The sequence below is a fragment of the Scyliorhinus canicula genome, chromosome 24, assembly GCF_902713615.1.
Source record: "Scyliorhinus canicula chromosome 24, sScyCan1.1, whole genome shotgun sequence".
NCBI lineage: Eukaryota > Metazoa > Chordata > Chondrichthyes > Carcharhiniformes > Scyliorhinidae > Scyliorhinus > Scyliorhinus canicula.
In genome coordinates this window covers 3,771,226-3,791,917 of record NC_052169.1, presented here as the reverse complement: position 1 = coordinate 3,791,917, position 20,692 = coordinate 3,771,226, and the positions used below count along the sequence as shown (strand labels likewise).

Here is a 20,692-nt window from a genome sequence, read left to right as displayed (position 1 = left end):
CGAGACCCTGCACCTCCAATCAGATCAGTCTCTGGGCTACCAGACAATAAACCAAATCAAATCAAACCAGGGAGGCAAAGGCCAAAACGCCGGCCTCTCTCACACCCTGGAGTCCCAACACTCCAAAAATTGCCACTTCTGGACTCGGGACCAGCTTCACCCTCAAAATCCAGACATAGGAGGCGATTCTCCGATATGGCGGCCAAGTGTTCGCGCCGTCGCGTTTCATGACGGCGCAAACAGGGCCCAGGCACGTCCTATTCTGGCCCCCACAGGGGGCCAGCACGGCGCTGGAGCAGTTCATGCCGCTCCAGCCTCTGTGGCGCTGCGCCAACCCACGCATGCAGTTGTGACAGCTCAATCGTGCGCATGCGCGGGGAACTTCTTAGGCGTGCCGGCCCCAACGCAATATGGTGTGGGTGTTCAGGGCCGGCCGCGGCGGAATGTAGGCTGGGGGGGGGGGGGGGGGGGGAGAGAGGGGAGAGGGGGAGAAGAGGGAGGGTGAGGCACACCTGATCGGTGGGCCCCGATCGCGGGCCAGACCCATTCGGAGCCCCCCCCCACCCCGCATGAGCGTTCCCGCCGGTGCCGTTCACCCCTGGCCGCTGCCAGCGGGACCCTGTTGCGTCGGAGCGGCCGCTCGGCCCGAGAATCGCCGTTTGCGGCGATTCTACGAGCGGCCTGTAGCGCTGGTTTCAGGGGGTGGGAGAATCGCCTGCGGGGGTCGGAGAGGCTTGGCGCAAGTTGCGCGGCACCCTGGCGATTCTCCCACCCTGCGGTGGGGGGTGTACACCGCCTGTAATGTCAGCAAACGCCTGCCAGAATCTCTCCAACTTCGGACAGGCCCAAAACACGTGGACATGGTTCTTGGGTCCACCCACACCCATTCTCGACCCCCTCAAAAACCTACTCATCCTGGCCACCATCATATGTGCCCTGTGGACTACCTTGAATTGAATATGGCTAAGCCTCGCACATGAAGAGGATGCATTCGCCCTCCTCCAGCCCAGCCTCCAACTCCCTTCCAAGCTCTTCCTCCGCCTCACGCTTAACTATTCCTATCGGGACACCCTCCCAATCCATTAGCTCATTATAGATTTATGACTGCCCTCTCCCACCCCCGTTTTCAACACCACCTTGTCCTGCAGCCCTGGGGGCAGCAGTTCAGGAAAGGACAGCACCTGCTTCCTAACATAATCCTTCACCTGCAAATATGGGAATCCATTCCTGCTGGACAGCTCAAATTCCTCTACCAACCCCTCCAAGATTAAGAAGCTGCCCCAATGACAGGTCCCCAAACCACTCAATCCCCACCTGTCACCACCCCTGGAATCCTGCGTCCAGCCACCTGGAGCCATCCTATGATTCCCACAGATCGGTGCCCAAACTGAGGCCCCCTCCAGCCTCAGGTGCTGCAGTTACTGTCCCAACACGCTCAGGGCCGCCACCACCACCGGGCCTGTGAAGTACCTGGCCAGCAAGAACGGAAGAGACACTGTCAACAGTGCCTCGAAGCCACAGTGCTTGCAAGAGGCTGCCTCCAGCCGCCCCCACACCGACCCCTCCGCCACAACCCATTTCCTGACCATGGCTTTGCTGCCCTGTAGTAATTGAGTTTGGCAGGAGGGTGATTGGAACGGTAAAGGATAGGTGGAATATGGTTTTAGACACGCTGGGGGTGAATGGGGTATTTGAGGACTTTTACAAGAGGCTTTATGATTCAGAACCTCTGGCTGGGGTGGAGGCAAAGAGGTGTTTCATAGATAGGTTGGAATTCACCAAGGTGGGGGAACCTGGTGGATGGGCTGAGAGTGGCCATTAGATTGATGGAGGGTTTTAGGGCGATGCAGGCCCGGAAGGCCCCGGTGACTTCCCGGTATAATTTTATAAAAGTTCTCGGGGGACCTGGGACTGCAGGTAATGGCATTAAATGAGGCAGAGGGAGGAGCTGCATCAAGCGACGAGGCATTGATACCCACTCTCCCTATTGCTCTTTGCCTTGGTGATAGAGTCATTGGCAATGGCACGTAGAGCGTCAAGGGGTTGGCAGGGGATAGTGCAGGGGTGTAGACCATAGGGTCTCGCTGTATGTGGACAATCTAATGCTCTATATATCAAACTCACTGGAAGGTATTGTAGGCATACTGGAGGACTTTGGCCAGTTCTCGGGGTACAAATTGAACATGGGGGAAGTGAGGTTTTCCAGATCCAGACAAGGGGCAGGGAGGAGGTTGGATGAGTTACCGTTAAGGTCATGGGATAAGTGTCAGGTATCTCAGCATTTAGGGAGCGCGGGGGTGGGAGCAGCTACACGAGTTGAATTAGGCCCAGCTGCTAAAGCAAATAAATGGGGAGTATAGGAGATGGGACATGCTCCCACTGTTGTTGGTGGGACAAGTGCAGTCTGTGAAGTTGGCTGTTCTCCCAAGGTTCTTATTTGTGTTCCAGAACCTCCCGATCTTTATTCCGAAGGCTTTTTTTTTTTAAAAAGGAGGGTGAAAGCACTGATTTTGGGGTTTCTGTGGGTGGATAAAGCCCCACGAGTAAAGAAGGTTCTCCTCCACCGTGGGAAATTCCAACCGATCTAAGAAACGCCTCTTTCCCTCCACCCCAGCCGGGGGTTCTGAATCATAAAGCCTCTTGTAAAAGTCCTCAAATATCCCATTCACCCCCACCGGGTCGAAAACAATATTCCTTCCCCTATTCTTTACCGTTCCAATCTCCCTCGCCACATTGCTTCCCTAATTTGTGTGCCAACATCCTTCTCGCCTTTTCCCCATATTAATGGATTGCACCCCCCTCAGCTGCCCCACCGCTTTACCCGTAGAAATCAGTCCAAACTGGAGTTTCTGCCATTCCTCAACAACCCAGTCCCCAGGCCTCTGAATACCTATCAACCTGGAGGACCTTATCCACTAACCTCACCATCTCTGCCTTGTCTTTCTGCTCCCGTATTGATATAAACTCCCTGTTCACCACTGCTTTCAGCGCCTCCCATAGCATAGTGGCCGAAACCTCCCCCGTGTCATTCAGCTCCACATACCCCGAATAGCTCTCACCCGCTCACAAACTTCATCTGCTAATAATCCCACAGCTAACCTCGACTGCAACCCCCTCCTCCCCCCAAAGAAATTTACCTGCAAGTCCACCCAACATGGCATGTGGCCCGAGATCACTCCTAACAGAATATCCCCGTCAACAAAATAGTCAATCCGGGAATATACATGGGAGAACAAAAATTTCTTCACACTCTGCCTACCGGACCTCCACGGGTTCATCCTCCCATAAACCCTTTCAACGCCACATCAGCCTTTAAACTCCTCAAATGCATGAACACGCGAGACCTCTTGACTGGCCCATTCAGCCCTCACATTCCACATCATCAGCCTGGTCATAGGACCAGTAGCTATTTAAGCAGCTATTATAAAAAAGGGTTCAAGAACAAATTAAGATTAGTCCAATTGGTTGTGGAGATAAAATGGATACAGGTGTAATGAGAAGAAATGGTTGCTGGCTTCCGGCTTTCCCAAAGTTATTTTGTGTACACACTATCACCGTAGCAGGTTATTAATCACAGGAACAGGGCAGCACGGTGGCACAGTGGTTAGCACTGCAGCCTCACAGCGCCCAGGTCCCAGGTTCGATCCCGGCTCTGGATCACTGTCAGTTTGGAGTTTGCACATTCTCCCTGTGTTTGCGTGGATTTCGCCCCCACAACCCACAACATACGCCGGGTAGGTGGATTGGCCACGCTAAATTGCCCTTTAATTGAAAAAAATGAATTGGGTATTCTAAATTTATATATAAAAAAATTAATCACAGGAACAAGAGTAGGTCAGTCAAACCTGTTCCATCATTCTATATTATGCTAATCTGTACCTCACCTCCATTTACCTGCTCTGCCTGTCACCTGTAAGCCTTATTCAGTGACAAAACTCAAAAACCTACCTTTTCTCCATTTCTGGCACTTTTAAAACTTGCTTTTAACTCTGGTCGATCACATTGAACCCTGTGCAGTTAAAGGCTCTTCAACTTCCCCAGGCTAAATTCCAAATGCAGTAAAGTATATTTAAGAAGCTGGCTGTCTATCTCCCTCTTCAGAGTCTTCTGGTTTTTGTCTTTTATATAATGAACACATCCTGCACTCCAAGGAGTTGCAACTCCACTAACCCCTCAAGATTGGTGCATGTGGCAACACAAGCTCTTGCGACATCAGACCTCTCGACCAAGGTTAGTGCAATTGTTAATTGTTAGAAAACCCAGATTTTAAAAATGCACAGGCGATCTGCAAAGACTTCAAACATCTTCCTGCAAAGATCAGACTTTTGTCATGCGAGAAAGAAAATACAACACAATTTTGCTTTGAAAGTCTTTAATTTCTTTAAGTAGATCTATGACAATATTTCCACATCCATTAAATAAGAGTAATTTGTTTTAAGCAATTTTATATTACAAGAAAATTACTGTGCACTATATAATATTGTACAAAAATATGTCTGTTCACTTATCTTTGTAAATCATCCACAATATCAGTATTATAGCAATTGGACTGCACATCACAGCAAGCAGCCATCATTTCATGTTTTAGTGCATTGCACTGTGGAATAATAACTGCAACTGAGTTCATGTAGCCCTTTCAATTTCGTTTTGTGAATGGTTTTGGGTGCTGCACATCTCTTATTTTCCCCACCTCCTCCCCATCTCTCCCAAAGGCTCGACTCACACTATAATAATAATAACAGCTTATTGTCACGAGTAGGCTTCAATGAAGTTACTGTGAAAAGCCCCTAGTTGCCACATTCCGGCACCTGTTCGGAGAGGCTGGAATTGAACCTGCGCTGCTGCCTTGTTCTGCTTTACAAGCCAGCTATTTAGCCTACTGTGCTAAACCAGCCCCGCTAGGGTATGGTTCAATTGGTGCTGGTTGGCTTCCAGGCTCCTGACAAACTGTCTTCAGGTGCAAGCTTAGGCAAAGGGAGTTGGGGAGTTGTACCACAGCAAGTAGCAGAATACAACGTGGACATGCTCCACTTCCAATTTCACCACCACCATCCTCCGCAGAGGTCAACTAGCTTCACCTTGCCTGAAATCAATAACTCAGCACAGATTGAGTGTCAAACAAAGGACCTGCTCATCTGTATAGTTCACTGCTATCCTGGCCAAGCCACTGGGAGAGTCTCTCAAGTAGAACTTTCAATTAAAGATTTGACTTTGTGAATGGTTAATGCATAAGACAAGATTTGGAATGATAAAATATATTAGTGCAACACAACTACACATTGTGAGAGGGAAGGGGAAGATGAGAACATGGTAACCCACTGAAGTGTTATAATTTATTATGAACTACCAACTACACCTAATCTCCAACAAAATGTGCAAACATTTCTGTCACTTGGTTTTTACTTAGTTAGGATAAAAGTAATTATGACTGATTAATCACCAGAAAATGCGTAAAACTCATGGAGACCCGCACACAACCCAATTCAATCAGAAAGACCCTGGGGTAACTATGACTAATCATTTATAGTTTTTGCACAATAAACTGTCACCATTTAGAGCTGTGCAAAGAGAATCAAAACGACCCATCAGCTTCAACAATTTTTGCATGTTAGTGCGTCAATACGTTCTTCAAAAAGAAACACCCCAGAACAATATTAAACTATTTTGGCAGCTATTTTGCAAACCCTTCCAAAAAACGATTTGGGTTTGTGTAGGGACACAAAGATTGAACAACAAAATCACAGAATAGTGATCTGCGGGGCAAACCATCTGGGCGGGGTAGGGGTTCATTAAAAAAAGTCACTCAGTCTAAAGTGCGTGGACAATATGGGAACTTGGAGCGGTTTAACATTCAGCAAAAAAAAAAAAATGTATTGGGAATGGACGGAACAACTCAAATGCCTAAATTGGTCACTTGCAACAAGCATTACCCCCTTCTTTCCGAGTCCGAGCAGTAAATTTCTCGCAGGAAAGAGGATGGAACTCTGGTGACAGGTCTGTAAAAGGATCCATAGATCACTTGTACAAGAGGAGACTGCTACAACGCAACACCATTTTGAAGTATAGTTCTGTGTCCCTTGTCCTCCAACCCACCCCATCAAGTATCCCACGATGCACTGCAAAAACAAAGTAGCAGAACGGGCAAAGTCATTTCCTCTCATCACCCAAAGCACTGGGACAATCAACTCAACATTGGGATTCCCTGATGGACGCATACGCACTACTCAATTCCATTACACATAGAGGTTGCATATTATGAAATCATGGTTTATAATATATATATTACAATTATTTACAATTTTTTTTCATGAATTCATTGATTAACAATCATAGACCTTCCCCACCAACCCAAAAGCCCACAATCATATTGCTTTATTAAAATAAAAGTCACATGGTGCCATCACTTTAAGCCAGACTGAACCAGCAACGCTTAAACACCTGGGAGTTCAGCAATGCCTCTGCAACACTGTTTTAGTGCTAGAGATTCATCATAATAGAAGGGAAGATAATATTGTGCATATAGTGCAAAGTCAATAGATAACAATCAGGAATGGTTAGCAAAGCTGCTAAACCACACAGGACATCCTCAGGGATTTAGAGAATCGACTTAAGTTCCATAATAGAAGCCCAACTAATAAGGCAAATTATATTATTTCATCTGAAAACTAAATACGTAAAACCCCAATTTGTTCAACATGGTTTGCCAAAAAGCATCAAATGAAATAGCTTTTTCTTCCCGTGGTCATCTTTCTGCCCTCAATTTTTGAATGCCAATTCTCATCAGGGTGGGTTTATCCTGCTATACCTCACCAAGGTGGCCCTTCTCATATCTGTAGACAGTAAAACCAACCTCAGCCCTATCCTTAACAGGTATCCCCACACATTCACTTTCCAAAAAAAGGGCTACTGGATAACAAATCAGGAGCAGGATACTTTTCAGGCTCCCTGAATCCCAGCTAAGAGTATTATTTGGGGCATTTAAAATTCACTCAATTCTACTCAGCCACTGGCAAAATATTCTCCTCCATTTTAGCTGAAGGCAACAATTTATTCCGCCCTAAACCCTTCTCACAGGATCTCCATACTTGAGAAGTTTGAAATCAGTCTCCTGCGCATAATTCAAGTGAAACCAGTAACTTCGCATTTACAGGTATAACTCAACATGGGTAATGTTGAAAGTTGTGTAAATGCATCATTTTTCCCAACAGGATTTAGGTGCGCAAAATTTATAGGTTTAATGGAACCATGAGGGAAAAGAAACCCACCTCCCTGAGTGTTAAACGGAGATTTTGTCCTCCTAGACATGGGTGTTTTATGGAAAGCACTGTTGCAACAATATGAATTACTAAAGGGACCAAGTTAGTCACTGGCTGGGTAGTGGTGGAAGCAATCACAAGTGAAGAGTATAACAGCTTGAAATGTTGATTTAACTTTGATTTCTCTCTGTAGTGTATTAGAGTCACTATGCGGCGGCCGGGGGCACTGGGTGTCTGGTGCAAACCGCTCCGGCGCGGGGCTGGCCCCCAAAGGTGGGGAGAATTCCCCACCTTTGGGGAGGCGCAACCCCTGAGTGGTTGGCACCACTCCCCTACTCCGGCACCCTCCGTCGCGCCGGGTAGGGGAGAATGCACATCTGCACACAGCTCCTATGATTTCCCTTCATACTGAATCCAGGTGTTTCTACACTGGCTCCTAGTTTTCCAAAACATGTTGATGAGTATGTTGGTTCCAAAGCTCTGCTAAATTCATGGTGTGAGCAAGAGAATCAGCACTGTGTTGATTCTTCACAAGCGCCCTCCTGTATTAAAAATGGTTCTTGATGCATTGAAGGAAAGCAAAGATCCGAAAGGTACAACAGTGCCAGCTATAAGGAACTATATTCTGTCAACCTACCCCACAGTGAACCCAGTCTACTTTAAGAACAGTCTCAAGAGAGCCCTTTCTAAAGGCCTTGAGAAAGGCTTTCTGATTTGGCCTGCAAATTCCAAAACAACTGGGGCAACAGGAAGATTCAAACTTGCAGCAAGAAGTGATGTTAAGAAAAATGCCACAAAGAAGGACAAAGAAAATGTTGATGCAAACCATGGATCTAAAGTAAATGTGAAGCCCAAAGTAAAGAATACTGAATCTAAAACGGGATCCGGTACCTCAAAGACCAATTGGGCCTTGAAAGACGCTGCACCGCTGAGAAGCAAAAGACACAAACTTGGTAAAGGTAAAGCAAGGAATGACTGTGATGAAATTATAAGTGAAGATGAAATTCTTCCTCCTGTGACCAGAAAGTGTCGGCTCAACAAAATGTTGAAAACAAGAAAATGAAAGCATGGAGATACCAGCATCCTATTTGTGTGAATGCTTGTTTAAAGTATGACATCCTTATAATGTGGTTTGATAGTGATTAAAACTGTTCTTGTGTTTTGTTAATAAAAGAAACTTTTATAATCTGAAAAAAAAATTAGAGTCACTATGCTACATAAGCCTTGTGACAAACTGATTGGGAATAAAAAGGATTAGTTGTCTATTTCCAAATATGGAGCAAATGGATCATTGGACTAAGCATGGGCTAGGAAAAACAAAACCTATAGCAGTTACAATTAGGTTCTGAGAGGATTTTTCCCTGACCAGCCCTGAAGCTTTTCTTTTGAATGCTGAATGCTTAACTTTATTCATAATTGTTGATGCATTATAAAATCAATAATAATGCAGTTTTTAAAAAAAAAACAATTCTTTGAGACAGTTCTTTTGCTTCATTAAATGAAACCTTGATGTGAATGAATCACCCTGAGGGGGTTTCAAATGTCTGAAGGCTTTTCTGTCCCAAAGTCCCGTTTCAGTTCAATACCTCTCGAAGGGAAAGACTTCCCACCAACCCCAATGTTTTGTGCTCATTGTATTTTTTTTAATTTTTAAAACAGACATACAGCAGAGAAGATAAACATTTTTCACAGCTAATATTCACAAATTTCAACACAGCAAACTCACAGGTCAGGAGGCACCAATGGTTAAAGGGGAAAACTAAAATTTAACTGAAGATTTAACTAAAGAGGTAGAAATACTGATCAGAGGGTAGAGATTAAGGGTGGGATTTTCTATACCCCTCACGACATATTTTGCCGCAGCAGAGACGGCCTGCCATTGGCAGTATTTTTTGGTCCTGCCGCTGTCAACGTAGCTTTCCGTTGTTTACACCCTTGGTTGCTAGGGAACTAGCAGCGTGGGGATCACCATCAGCGGAACTGGAAAATCCTGCTGGTGGGAATGGCTGGAAAATCCTGCCCTATAGACGTGTTCAGAGTGGACCCGGCTGTCCTAGAGGGTTCTGTTTTTCTGCATGTCTAGATTTATTCAATCAACAGGCATGTTCTTGCGAAGTTAGTGTGTGTAAAGGTAGCTTGGAAATGGGACACTTTCCATTTCAGATAGTCTTTGCCAATATTAAACATCCTCAGGGCAGGCTCAGCTTCCTCTACACTGTCCTGCCTACAGTGTGGCATTTCCCCCTCCAGTCACCCTGCAATCTTTGAATTAGATTGCCAATTTAGCACCAAATTAAGGGCACTGTGTCCACTTAGAATTAATTTGACAATATCCAGACTCATTTTAAGTAAGGGTCTTACAACTGGAGAAGCTCCCATTGCATCAGACTGGGCTGGATTAGCACGCGGGTGTCCTTTGTTACCCATTTCCCAGTCATATGTTCCTTAAAATGAAAGCGTACTCAAATAATACTCCTTCCTTAAGCTCAGTGCTAATTTGGAAACAGTTGAACAAAGTATAGTTGTGTTCACTAATCCTGAATACCAAACTTACTGCAGACTGCTTTACTGCATTAAGAAAATGTGACTCAAGCTTAAAGCATATTTAATGTTCAACTTCAGACTGCTCTGTTCTGTTTTATATGAAAGCTGCGTCAGCCTTTCCTGATCAGACCTGATCAATAATATATAGTATGCTTACAGCAAAATCCTTCAATTAAAATAACTGGAAGACACTATTTGAAAATGACACTGATCTAAATAGGAGCAGGAGTTTTGGTACAAAGTGCTATTGAGGTGAGTTGCATCAACACCTCAGTAAGTAAAGTGATGTGCAATAAATATTTACACTACACAAGAGGACCTTTTGTGATCAAAGTGATGTGTTACTGCTTAGAAATTAAATATTTCTCCAAGTTGGTGGACATGAGGCCTCTTTTCCCTGGCCAAACATATATCTCAGCACGAACCCCCAAAGCACCTCCCGCTGCACTCGGATAATACTTCTCCGTTTCCTGCATCAGCCTCTGGTCTCTCAAGGTGAGATCTGCAAGTCAGTGGGAGGTTTCTTCTTTAGCCGTCAAGCTATTTAAGACCAGTCACTTTGCATAAAATCCTTACAGACAGCAGATGGACACCTTCGCCTTGATTTGAAATCCAGGCTCCAAGTATAATATGTGCATCACCAGTTCCCTGGGTTACAAATTAATTGTTCAAATCATGCATAAAACAAATCAAATTCTAGTGTGGTTTGTTGTCTTCATCTAATTATTTTATTTGCCTCAAAACGGCCAGAAACCAATCTGCTCTGGAAGGTGATGTTTTCACTGACTAATTATATATTTATTTCTCCCTTCTCGTGAAGCAGCTGTTGCTGGATGACAGATCCACAAGTGATTGTCAGCCTCACTCAAGTGCCAATCTTTACATCGCAGCTCTGACAGGAAGTGTCATCTATAATAAGCCCACACCTGATCAGATGTCCAGATGCATATCTTTAGCATGAGCAGAAGGAACCCTGGCTGATTGCATAGTTTTAATCTGGGATCTTGCTGCTCCAAATAAGTCAGCCCACAATAGGAAATGAGTGACCCAATGAGTCAGAGTAACTGGACGGAGAGAAGTATTTTAAAAATTAATTCAAACTTCAATTACAGTTCAATGAGTGTTTTAAGGGATTGAAGCTTCTGAAAAATAATTTAAAGTGCAAAAATGGTACCCCTTGAAACTAACAATATTCTTGCTACTCGGAAACTGGATCTGACGTGTCACCAAGCATCAGTGAGGTTTCTGCCCCCTTTGATTAAGTTGTGGTTGAAATAACTTTCTGAAAGTTTCCTAAACCACAATTTCAAATTCTTCAAAATTAATTCTCAATTTATGCAAACAAGAAGGTTCTTGTCAATTGTGAGTGTCCTAAAATTTCCATTATAATATTGAATTGCAAAAAAATAAAATTCCACTTTACCATTCTATGGCCCTGACCAGGTTTAGCTGGGAACCAGAGTCACCAACCTACCTCAGTAACAGCTGTGAAAAATGCCCAATTAAACACCCACCTTCCAGATAAAAGTGGGTGCGCGGATTCCTTGTCCCCTAAAGACGCTTTTCTCAGAAGTCCATGAAAATGAGACACACAACCCTTCATTAGCAACGGGTGGAACATTTGAAAAGAGGAATATTAGAGGGCACTTTGTATTTTCTTTATAAATGCTGTTCTCTCGCTTTGGCCCTCAACATCAAATTCTTCACAATCCGATTCGGATAAATCCCCGTCTTTCCAGGCGTCAGAAATTCCTTTGTAAGATATAATCCCTTTCCCATTTTGTAGAGTGTAGACTTTCACTTTGCTGAACTGGAATCCTGACCTGACCTGAAGAACTATAAATATTATAAAAAATACCATTATAATGAAGGCACAGATGGTTAACGCAAACCATGTAGGTACGTGTGATTCAGTGAGCGGTTCAACAACTTCCTCTTTCTCCAGGGGAGACTCTCTGCTGACTTGCATCTGGGCTGAGCAGCTCAACTTAATTTCATTGTAGCGTGAATGAGGGAGGCAAGAAAGGCAGTGATTGGCTGTAAACCCATTGCATGTGCGGCAGGAAGCATGACAAGGAAGGCAGGCCAAAACTTGTTGAGATTCAATGTTGTTTTCCAATGGACCATTGACGAGTCCATTATAAAAGCCAGATGGACATTTTTCCACGCAGCTTTGCTGATGCAGGAAGAACACACCTTCGCATTCTGAGAAGACAGAATAGGAGAGAAAAAAATACTTCAGGAACAAATTCAGTAGTGACTACCTTTCAACTTTAGCAAAGCTCCAAACAGACAAGGCAAAGGACTTCAGGCAAAATAAAATAATTCAAGACTTGATTGAATTTAATTATAAAACAGGATCCAACAGCTCACTCAGTCAGTACGATTAATTTGGGTTTAATTTGGCTGAAGACTGGAAAGGTCTGTGCAATATTTTAAATTACCTTTCATACCCGCTTTCACTGTGTTCACTTGAAACTAAAGCAAGGTGAGATTTTGACCATTCAACATTGAGTTAGAATATTTTGAACCGAATAAAATTGGAGTACCGGTGACAGAGGCGAAAGCAATTGGAGGTGAATTAGGATCAACAAGAATTAAGCATTTAGTCGAAGGTTCACTGTGATACTATCTTTCTGTCACATTATACAGGATTAAAAGTCAGGTTCAGACACAATTGATATTAATATTACATCTCGGGAGTGGAGGAAGGGGCCAGGTTAACTGAACACCAGTTTGATTGAAATGCATTTATAGGCAGATAAAACAAAGGTCTTTCACTTCTCCAGTTTTTGAAGAGTATTATTTGTACCCCTTTTTAAAAATTGAGTAATCAACCTGAAACAGTCAGCAAAGACGGATTGTGGCACATAGTCAACAGCTGGCCACTTTAACGTTAATATCGAGTGAACTCATGCCCAATCCAATTTAACTCAAGGTAACAAAAGATGGCAATTCTCAACTCCGGGGGCAGGCAGGAATATGGAGTTGCGGCTGCAATTATATCAACCACCATTTTATTGAATGGTGGAGCAGGCTCCAACAGCACAGTGGCCTACTCCTCCTCCTAATTCACATTTCATATCTTCATTCAGCCACTTAAGTATGTTTTGCCATTCAATTATATCACGGGTCATCGGTACTTCAAATTAATCTGCATGCTTTCGTTTCCTACACTTAGACACCTTTACATAATAAAAATTTCAATATTAAAAGCCCCAACTGCCCTTGCATCCAGACCTATGGAAGCGAGCTCCAGATTTTCACTATTCTGCGAATGGTTTCTTGATTTCCCTAAACGACCTAATATTATGTATTCCTGTTCTAGATTTCCCTACAAGAGGAAAGACAGATTCAATGGGGTCGATACAGAGAACTGGTTTTAAACATCTCTATGAGGTCACAACTTAATTTCAAAGGAATCCCACTGATATATGCATCCTCTCCTTGTAATTTAACTCTTTAAGCATATATCATCATATTTCCTGATGTTTGGGTCTACAGAGTACTCCAAACAGGATCTACAACGCCATACAACTCCTTGAATTCCAACTCCCTTGAGACTCAATTCAACATTAACAATTTGGTTATTTCCCAACTTCCAAGGAGTTGGTCATAACTGTAAACCACCTCAGTCACCCTGAGAAACTGAGACTAAAAGGCATTTTGTGCAGAACTGTACCGCTAAGGCCAGGAAAGCAGGGGATGAGGGCAGTGGGGCACAGAAAATAAAGGGAGAAAGTGGAAGAGGGGAAAAAAACAACAGCAGGCGAAGGAAAGGCTCAGACGGACCCCAGGAGTGGCTACCACTGCACTAGCAGAAAAGCTAGCGTCAAGAGATACAAACGGAGTGGGGCGGGCCACGGCATATCTCCCGGGGAGGAAAAAGTGTCAGGTGACAGTAGATGGATGGGTGGGTGTGGGGGCTCTAGGCTGGCTACAACAGAGAAGAAGATGGCACTGCAAGCAACCACTTTGGAGGGTCCCCAAACAAAAGGGAAACCCCAGTGCAGGGGCGCATCCACATGGCATATACATCGTTGGCAGTCATGTTGAATCGCCCCTGGCCAAAGGGAAACCCCAGTGCGCAGGGACCCGGCCTCATGGTGAGTATAGTGACTGCGGCCATTTTGGGTAACACAATGTGCAAGAGAGAGAGAGTGCAAGAGAGAGAGAGAGAGAGAGAGTGCAAGAGAGAGAGAGAGAGTGCAAGAGAGAGAGAGAGAGAGAGCGCGAGAGAGAGAGAGAGAGAGCGCGAGAGAGAGAGAGAGTGAGCGCGAGAGAGAGAGAGAGAGTGAGCGCGAGAGAGAGAGAGAGAGCGCGAGAGAGAGAGAGAGTGGCGAGAGAGAGAGAGAGTGCGAGAGAGAGAGAGAGCGCGAGAGAGAGAGAGAGAGTGAGCGCGAGAGAGAGAGAGTGAGCGCGAGAGAGAGAGAGAGCGCGAGAGAGAGAGAGAGTGCGAGAGAGAGAGAGAGAGAGAGTGCGAGAGAGAGAGAGAGAGAGTGCGAGAGAGAGAGAGAGAGTGCGAGAGAGAGAGAGAGAGTGCGAGAGAGAGAGAGAGAGTGCGAGAGAGAGAGAGAGAGTGCGAGAGAGAGAGAGCGCAAGAGAGAGAGAGTGTGCAAGAGAGAGAGAGAGCGCAAGAGAGAGAGCGCAAGAGAGAGAGAGCGCAAGAGAGAGAGAGCGCAAGAGAGAGAGAGCGCAAGAGAGAGAGAGCGCAAGAGAGAGAGAGCGCAAGAGAGAGAGAGCGCAAGAGAGAGAGAGCGCAAGAGAGAGAGAGCGCAAGAGAGAGAGAGCGCAAGAGAGAGAGAGCGCAAGAGAGAGAGAGCGCAAGAGAGAGAGAGAGCGCAAGAGAGAGAGAGAGCGCAAGAGAGAGAGAGTGCAAGAGAGAGAGAGAGAGAGAGAGAGAGAGTGCAAGAGAGAGAGAGAGAGAGCGCAAGAGAGAGAGAGAGAGAGAGAGAGAGAGAGTGCAAGAGAGAGAGAGAGAGAGAGAGAGAGAGAGAGAGAGAGAGTGAGTGCAGGAGAGAGAGAGAGTGCAGTGAGAGAGAGATGCCCACCTAAAAAGTATGAAAGCTGACAATCGTACGCCAAGAGACACACCCGAGGGAGAAGGACTGACTGCAGGTAATAAAGGGCTGGGTGGGGCAGACATACCATTCATGTTACAGCACGAGAGCTAGGGGGTGGCCATACTGCTCAGGAAGAGGACGGTGTTCACAGCGACGAGGACGGTTACAGACCCAGGTGGACAGTACGTCACGGTCAGCGGTGTCCAGGATGGAACACTAGTCTTAGTTAACGTATACGCGCTCAACTGCGACGACGCATAGTTTATAAAGAAGACCATGGCAAAAATCCCCGACATAGACATGCACTGACCCATCATGGGAGGGGGCTCCAGCTGTGTACACGACCCACGGACAGGCAGGTGGAACCCCAAAACAAAGACCTCCAGCATGGCGAAAGAACTCAGCACATTTACACACCCAGGAGAGAACAATTCTCTTTCTCCCAAGTACATAAGGTACATACATGCATCAACTTCTTTGTAGTGGGAAAGCGGTGCTATGTGAATACACCGCAATCATGATCTCCGGCAACACTACATGGACATGAGGTTGGAGACAGGCAATGCCCCATGGAGGTTGGACACTTCCCTCCTCGTCAACAATGTTTTCTGTTAGAAAATATCACAGGCCACAGACGGGTACACTACCAGCAACCAGAATGGGGAGGTCTCACCCTCCATGTTCTGGGAGGCGCTGGAGGCCATGATCAGGGGTGAGATTATTGCCTATGAAGCACGGAGACAGCAGGCTAGGCAGCAGCTGGTTGGCTCCATACTGGAGTCAATACTCTCTGACTCCGACCGTACAGCTTCTGGGGTCACCCCAGGTCACTGTCCGTGAGGAGTTTGCACATTCTCCCCGTGTCTGCGTGGGTCTCACTCCCACAACCCAAAAATGTGCAGGGTAGGTTGATTGACCACGCTAAATTGCCCCTTAATTGGGAAAAAAAATTGGGTACTCTAAATTTATAGGGAAAAGAAAGGGAGGCCCCCTCCCTTGCTGGGATTGAACCAGGACTTCAGCACCCTGACTTGGATACATATCGCCGTTCCTTCACTGTCGCTGGGTCAAAACCCTGAAACTTCCTCCCTAACAGCATTGTGGGTGTATCTACACCTCAGGGACCAGAGGTTCAAGAAGACAGCTCACCACCACCTTCTGGAGGGCAACTAGGGATGGGGCAATCAATTCTGGTCAAACCCACAAAGGCCACACCTTATAAATAAATTTTAAAAAGACATTTCAAAGTATCAAAGTATTTTACATATTGGCCCTTGAAAAGCTAGACAAACTAAAATGCAGCTGCATCTTAGCAGTGGAAAATTGACACTGTGCACAATAATCCTGGTATAAAATAGATTATGGGAACTTGGTGTGAAGTATGAGCAGTAAGAAATTCAATGGTGTTTGAAGTGAGCTTGATAATTGTTCCAAATTTGAAAAAGCGCTGCTGGAGCACCAGCTACAAACCAGAGCAAATACACATTTTACTCCGAATAAAAGTAGAATCAGCAATAATGAAAAAATTAAGATGTACACAACTAATTCTCAATACGAAATTTGAAAAATATAATAATCTTACTAATCTTGATGCATGAAAATACACAAAAGCACTATAAATATTTATGACATCCATTATAAGGGGAGAGAAAAAGGATAAGATTTCAGGTAGACACTCGTCATCAGAACTTGTGATGCCGGATCTGCAGTCTGAAGGCGTCTTCGCTAGACCAACAGTAGTTGTATTGTGTTTTCAATTTTTTTGATTTGATTTATTATTGTCACATGTATTAGTATACAGTGAAAAGTATTGTTTCTTGCATGCTGTACAAACAATGGATACCGTACATAAGGAAGGAAGGAGAGACTGCAGAATATAATGTAACAGTTATAGCAAGGTGTAGAGAAAGGATCAGATTTCCCAGAGCTTTTCCCTTTTATAAGACACAATACGGAGAGGCCTTTCCATAATCGCAAATACAGAAAAAAAGGTCGACATGAAACAGAAGGTTACAAAAATAAATCCTAACAGACAAGGTAAAAATTAGAAAACAACCAGTGAACTTCAAAAGGAACCCACAAACTATTTTTAAAATGACCTATTAAAATATTCCCTGTTGAAGCATGGCTCAAAAGATCAAAACACCAGATTAATTTTTTGCTGAAAACTATATAAAATGGCTCAACGGTAAAAAGATAATTGTGCGCTTTAAAACGCAATTCAAAAACAAAGCTGAGGCATTGGTTCGAAACATTTAGCAAACAGATTATAAAGAGCAATAAGTTTACAAAACAGGACTGGCTGCATCTGCAACCTTATTGGGCAGACAGAAGCCATTTAAAATGCTCAGCAGGGTGCATAAATTAAATGACAAACTTTGAAGTTTTTCAAAGTATTTTTCCCAATTATTTTCTTCTGATAAAATCCAGGTGCTTACCTCGATTGTTAAAATTTAGCAAATCACTTCTCGTGTTTTGCCCAAGGAACCATTCATTATGTGCGCACTCAAACAATGAATGTTCACAAGTTATTCAAACATGCAGTGGAACCTCAACTGATCTCATCCATGTCTGCACCCAATGTACACAGACTGAGAGACTGGAGATTAACCAGGGCTAGGAGTCATGTTCGATCTTCCATAGACCAGAAATGTCAGTCTCTATTGTAGCATCCCCATTGCTGTGCAGCTAAGAGTAACTATAAACATGGGGTACGATTCTCCCAAAAATGACTAAGTGTAATTGTGGGCCAGTTTGGCAGGGTGTTTCCCACCAGCTTTTTGGGTGAGGCCCAGACCTGGAACCACCCACAGTCATTTGTTTGGGCCTTGGCCAGTTTCTCCCCAGTCTCGCCCACACTTGGAATTTCTTTTTCAGCAGTGAGGAGTGGAACCCGTCAACAAGACCGGCTCCTCAGAGATCAAGGTGCCATTTTGAAAGGGTGCCAAGGTTCAAACTCTCAACAGATTCCCAACCATCAGCCTGCGAGATATCTGTGTTCGGTTCAGTTGCCTTGACTTTATTCTATTCCATAAGCCTCCAATCACCCCTCAACCTCCAGGTGAAAAGTTCCTTGTCCCCGTCTCTCACATCAACATCGTTTATGATCATGACTCATTCCTGACTAGTCTTCCTAAAGTGCAAATATTGTATCCTACAATCCCGTACCAGCCTCCCCGTACAGGTGCCGGAATGTGGCGACTAGGGGCTTTTCACAGTAACTTAATTGAAGCCTACTCGTGACAATAAGCGATTTTCATTTCATTTCATTTTAGTCTCAGCTGTCCGATCCATGGGAAACATGTTAAAATTCACACTAGTCTACCTCTTTTCAAATTTGGGAGTCATCTAATTAATGCTTCCTAAAATGACCTTATTTTGTCTCTTTCTGGAATATTTGTCCAGTCACTGCAGGACTCGAGTGCTGTTAAAATAAAAATTCCAGAAGCTACAACACTTATGAATTAACGTAACATTTTATTTCACTATATAATTGTTTACTCACCATAATCACGGCCATGGCGCTTGTTTCTAATCTTATGACAGTATTCTTTAAGGAATTAAAGGTCTAAACTCTCAAGCAGTAGTTCCAGTTAGTGGAAATGAAGTTCGAGAAGTAGAAATGTGAGGTGATGCATTTTTGCAGGAAGAACAGGAGAGACAATAAAATGAGGGGTAAAATTCTTAAAGGGGTGTAGGAGCATAGGACCTGGGTGTATATGCGCACAGGCCATTAAAAGGTGGAGAGGGCAGTTGATAAAGCATAGTATTCTGGGTTTTAACAGGAATATATAGAGTACAAGAGCAAGGAGGTTATGCCAAATGTACGCAAGACATTGGCTAGGCCCCAGGTGGAATATTGTGACAGTTCTGAGCGCCACACTACAGATAGGATGTGAATGCATTGGAGAATACAGAAGAGGTTTAAAAGAAAGGTTCCAGGGATGAGAAACTCCAGTTGAGGATAGATTGGAGGGTCTGGGACAGCTCTCCTTCGAGGGAGCCAAAAGGAGATTTGACAGAGATATTCAAAATTATGAGCAATGGGGAGAAACCCGCTCATAAAATGATCAAGAACGACAGGGCAGAGATTTAAAGTGATTTACAAATGTGATGCGAGAAAACACTTTTTACACAAGTGGTTGGGGTCTGGAATGTACTGCCTGAAAGTGTGGTGGAGGCAGGTTTAATGGAGGCATTCAAGAGGGCATTACATGGTTATTTGAATAGAAACAATGTGCAGGGTATAGGAAAAAGGAAGGGAATGGCATTGTCATGATGCTCATTTGGAGAGCTGGTGCAGACACCAATGGGCCAAATGGCTTCTGTGAAAAAACAATCCTGCAATTCTGTGAAATGCTAAGTTTTTTTAAAAAAAAGGTAAAACACGATTATAAGTCTACCTCCCTCTCCACCCCCCATAATCCAAGACCCCATTGTCAATCAAAAATTCTGGCAAACTCAGCCTTAAATATATTCAATGATCCAGCCTCTGAGGAAGAGAATTCCAAACATTAAGGACCCAAATGAGAATAAATTCCTCCTTAAACGGGTGACTGCTTATTTTGAAACCATCCCCCTACTAGTTCTAGATTCCTCCATGAGGAAATATCCTCTTCACATCTACTGTGAAGCTGCCCCAAGCCCCCTCAGATCAGACTCAAAGATCACCTCTCATTCTCCCAAACTCCAATAAATGTAGGCCCACTGTACTCAACCTTTCCTCATAAGATAACCACTACAACCCAAGAATTTGCCATGTGATATTTTTCTGAGCTGTTTCCAATGCAAGAATATCCCCCTTAAGTAAAACAACCAAAACTACACACACAACCCTAGGTGTGGTCTCAATTTACTGTACATTTGTAACAAGATTTTCCCTACTTAATAATAATACTTAATGTCACAAGTAGGCTTACATTAACACTGTTACTGTGAAAATCCCCTTGTCGCCAGACTCCGGTGCCTGTTCAGGTACACAGAGGGAGAATTCAGAATGTCCAATTCACCTAACAAAGCACTAGTGGGAGGAAACCTACGCAGACACAGGGAGAACATGCAGACTCCGCACAGTGACCTAAACTGGGAATCGAACACGGGTCCCTGGCGCTGTGAAGCAGCAGTGCTAACCACTGTGGCACCTAATTTTTAACTTTTATACTTCAGCTACCTTGCAATAATAGCCAACATTCCATTTGCCTCCTTAATTACTTGCTGTAAATGCAAACTTGAGATTCATGAACAGGGACACCTAGATCCCTTTAAGAGAATTCTGCAGTCCATTTAATTATTCTGTTTTTCTATACTTCCTGTCTAAATGGACCCAATTAATCAATGTCAATTTTTTGTCCACTCTCAATCCATCTATATCTGTTTGACTTTGCATTCTCCTCACCACCCATTTTGCATAGCCAGCAAATTTGGCTACACAGTCCCTTTGTTCAAGTTATTAAAATGATGGTAAATAGTTAAAGCCCACAACATTGATCCTTGCAGCACTCACTTGTTGCTGCTTGATAATGACTCATTTGCCATGTCACTGTTTCCTGTTAGTCAATCCTCTCTTCGTGCTAATACATCATCCCAAGGCCATGAGCTCTTATCTTGTCCATGTGGAGCCTCAGTGACTGCCTTTTGGAAAACCACGTTAACACAGCCTGATTGTTTTATGATTTTCTAAATATCCTGCTACTACACACTCAATAATACATTTCCCCCAAATGGCAGATATTAGACTAACTGACAAAATGGTCACTATTTCCTGCTCTGTCTCACTGCTTCCTTGAGCAGGTGTTTCATTTGCGATTTCCCAATCTGCTGGAACTTTTC

General features: G+C 44.2%; 1 protein-coding gene across 1 annotated transcript in view; it reads right to left on the bottom strand.

The window, feature by feature from the left end:
- Positions 1–4,355: 4,355 nt before the first annotated feature.
- The window catches only part of LOC119956907 (furin-like), a 127,710-nt gene continuing 111,373 nt past the window's right edge, over positions 4,356–20,692 (bottom strand). The window contains exon 15 of the mRNA XM_038784466.1: positions 4,356–12,005. Coding sequence (XP_038640394.1) covers positions 11,437–12,005 — 569 coding nt within the window. The 3' untranslated portion in view covers positions 4,356–11,436. The remainder of the gene's footprint in view (positions 12,006–20,692) is intronic.